This window comes from Rutilus rutilus (genome assembly GCF_951802725.1).
Source record: "Rutilus rutilus genome assembly, chromosome: 2".
Taxonomy (NCBI): Eukaryota; Metazoa; Chordata; class Actinopteri; order Cypriniformes; family Leuciscidae; genus Rutilus; species Rutilus rutilus.
In genome coordinates, this window is record NC_140210.1 from 719,492 (window position 1) to 723,236 (window position 3,745).

General features: G+C 33.5%; 1 protein-coding gene across 2 annotated transcripts in view; it reads right to left on the reverse strand.

Moving 5' to 3' along the window:
* Positions 1-1,109: 1,109 nt before the first annotated feature.
* adprhl1 (ADP-ribosylhydrolase like 1) overlaps positions 1,110-3,745 on the reverse strand; it is an 11,520-nt gene continuing 8,884 nt past the window's right edge. For both annotated transcript variants that reach the window (XM_084402103.1, XM_084402104.1), the window contains exons 6-7: positions 2,768-2,900; positions 1,110-1,936 (exon numbers count right to left, since the gene is read on the reverse strand). In XM_084402103.1, the coding sequence (XP_084258229.1) occupies positions 1,779-1,936; positions 2,768-2,900 (291 nt within the window). In that variant the 3' untranslated portion in view covers positions 1,110-1,778. The remainder of the gene's footprint in view (positions 1,937-2,767; positions 2,901-3,745) is intronic.

Genomic DNA, 3,745 nt, shown 5'->3' on the forward strand with positions numbered 1-3,745 from the left:
CAATCAAATGCTGAAACACCCGTTCTGAACATTAGACTACCATGAAGACGGTACTTTAAATCCGTGTAGCAGCTCAGTTTTTGTGATATCAACTTCAAATTTGGAACACAACTTGGTGAGATGACGCACAGCATCGATTTTCTAGCGGTTTTAAAGGCCAAATTATTTTGTGAAATATATATTTTAAAAAAATGTAAATGTTTAGTTCAGTGCATTTGCTTTACATAAAAAGTCAAAATTATACTAAGATACTAAGTCATTATGAGATAAAAAGGCAAAATAATAAGATAATATGGCATAATTATGGCATAAAAGTAGAAGTTGTGAGATAAAAAAGTCACATTTTGAGATAAAGTCATAATATATGTAAGATAAAAAATTAAGTCATAATGATAAAAAGATGTCATTATGAACTAAAAAGTGAAAATAATGAGCTTAAAAAGTAAAAATTATGGGATACAAAACGTCAAAATATGAGATTAAAGTCATAATTAGGACAAACTATTTTTTTTAATGTAACAACAATTGTGACTTTTTACGTCAATATCAATGTCAGATAAAAAGTCATAATTATGACAAAAAGTCAAAATAACAGCATTCTAAGTTATAATTATATCAAAATGAGATAAAATGTCAATGACATAAATCAAAATTATGAGATACTAAGTCATTATGAGATTAAAAAAAAAAGAGTAATAGAGTAATAATTATATAAAAATGATGCTGCAAAAAAATTGAAATTATGACAAAAAAAAATGTTGATGTGATTAATCCAGGCCAAATTATTTTGTAAAATATATATTTTGTATAAAATAAAAATGTTCAGTTCAGTGCATGTGCTTTACAGAACACCGAAACTTCTTACACTTATATTTTTTGAAGTGCTTTCACACATAATCTGCTACATTTCTTCTTTAAAAAGAGATCATTCATGAAGCACAACCATTTAGGTTCAGATCTGTGATCAGAAAGAGGGGTGAAAGTTAACTGGTTAATACATGTGACATCATCAGCTAAAGGAAAGAGTTGTTGATGAAGCCAATTAGTCTTTAATTAAGATTCTAGGGAAAGAGTTTCATGTTCAGTGAGTCAGTGAAGAGCTCATAAATAAGACTTCAAATGAATCTTTAATCTCTGAGTGAATGAACTGTGAGCAGTGTCCGTCACTGAACTAGCCCCGCCCACCACCGCTCTGGCCACACCCATTCTCCCATACACTCCTTTTAACTGGTATAATGAGAAATATTTGATATGCTAATAAACAAGAGAAACCATTTTTATTAGATTTAATGATGTTTAAACAGCCAGCCGAACATAGTCAATAAAGGATGGTAATAGTCAGAGTTTACAGCACAGGGAAGAGTTTGGCGCCACCTTCTGTCACTCGAGTAACTCAGATCTGTAAGATTGTATCACTTTATAAGCTTTCACTAACAATGGAAAATACTTCTTAAGCATTTATCTTATTAGCTTCAGCATTTACTAATACATTAATAAAATCAGTTGTATCTGAAAATATTATTTAGTGGACCTCAGCTAAACTATCAATGCATAAACTCACAGATTATTGTAACATGTTACAGATCTCAATCATTCCTTCTATTCCTTTTTAAATGTTCACGTGGGACCGCTTGCAGAAAGATAACTTTTATTACTTTTGTATATTTTCCAATCACTACACGTTTAATATAATCATGTTGCTTAAGTCCATAAAGCGCATGAACGTGTGTTAAACTCTGTGTTAATAAGAAGGTGATGGACGGACTCAGTCCAGGTCTTTACTTCTCTACCGACGCCGCTCGGTATAATCGTCCTCCCAGATCCTCCAGTTTGTCCCTTTTGTCCAGATCCTGATAGAGTCCGACTGGAACCGGACTGATCCCGTAGAGCAACCCGAACAGAGTTCCAGCGATCAGACCCGTCGCACTGCCCTCACCTGCAAGACCACGGTCAGTGAACCTCTACACCAAGGGATTCTGGGTAAATGACTGGCGGTCTGTACAGACAGATGTGAATTCTGGCTATTACATTCATTAAGCCTCTGGTGCTCTTCGGTACGAAACTTGGGAAAGGTTTTGGCACTTGCTACGTGAACAGAAAAAAAATCATGGACATGATTCGAACAGGTTAAAGAGTCCTGAAAACAATGGAGACGAATGTCCTCTAGTGGAAGCGTTTGGTACTGCAGCCGAACTACATCTTAATGAAAGATCATTTTTTGAGACATCAAGCTTAAATTTTGAACACAACTTGTTTAGATTTATGGTTTTGATTTTCTCACAGTTTTAGAGTAGGGTTTTTTTTGTGAAAATATATAGTTCATATAAAATTGAAAATAGTGTTTTTGCACATTTTTCATAACAATAAACATAAAATTCTGTAACTTTTTTTAAGTTCACTTTTTTAAACTTTTTCCTCTTCAGCAATAATCTGCCAAGTGTCGTGTTTGAAAAGAGATCAAACTTCAGCGTTCAAGATTTATGACAGTTTAAGTTGGAAATTTTATTTTCAAGGCTGTGCTCAAAAAGTGAATGAATGGATTATAAATACAGCGTGAATATAATTTAGAGCCATAAAATCCCCTAAAAATGCAAAATATTAAATAAAAAACATTATCAAACTAAAATATAATACATTAATTTCATTCAAATAAAGTAAAATTTTTGATCGACACGCGAAGAGCACCAGAGGGTTAAGAGCGCATCTAGAACTCTGTGAAGCGGAGCGCGGTCTGCATGCGACGGTGTGTGTGAGAAGCGTTCCTGACCTCCGTGGAACATGGCCCGTTTACACAGCTCTTCCCAGCTGGAGCCGGCGCCGAGCAGAGCGTCGTACGCGATCATGGGAGCGTCGTGACCCCTGCGACCCGGACAGCCTTCAGAACTCCAGCGCTTGTACATCTGAACACACACACACACACACACACACATATCAGTACTAGAACATCTGAACACACACACACCAGCACTAGAACATCTGAACACACACACACACACACACCAGCACTAGAACATCTGAACACACACACACACACACACCAGCACTAGAACATCTCAGCTCACTCACTAGTTCATGTGAGAATTCCAAAGGACTGGAATAATTAATAAGAGATAAAAATGATCATAAAAATTCAAAATTATGATACAAGTCGTATTTAATAGTTGCATTTAAAGTCAATTGTAACATTAAAAAATTATGATGTAAAAAAGCTGAAATTTGTCAAAAGTATGAGAGTCATAATTACAAAAAAAGTCAAAATTATGAGATATTAAGGCATGAGAAAAAAAGTCACAATTATGGGAAGAAAAGTCAAAAATCTAAATATGAGATGAAAAAGTCATTATGATAAAGTTGAAATGCTGACAAAATGTTTGAGATAAAAATTCGAAATTATGAGCTAAAAAGTCACATAAGTCAAAATGATGACATAAAAAGTGAAAATTATGAGATACTAAGTCATGAGATAAAGTCACATTATGAGTTAAAAAGTTATAAATATGACAAAAAGTCGTAACCATGCTGTAAAAAGTTGAAATAATGACAAAAATATAATTTGGCAAAAATGCAATTATGACTTTTTATTGTATGTCAATGTTAATGTCAGATACAAGGTTATAATTATGACAAAAACATTTTAAGTCATAATTCAAAATTATGAAATAAAAAGTCAATGACAAGTTAAAATTATAAGATACTAAGCCATTATGAGCTTAAGATAGCTATCAAGATACATCAGGTAAGATGC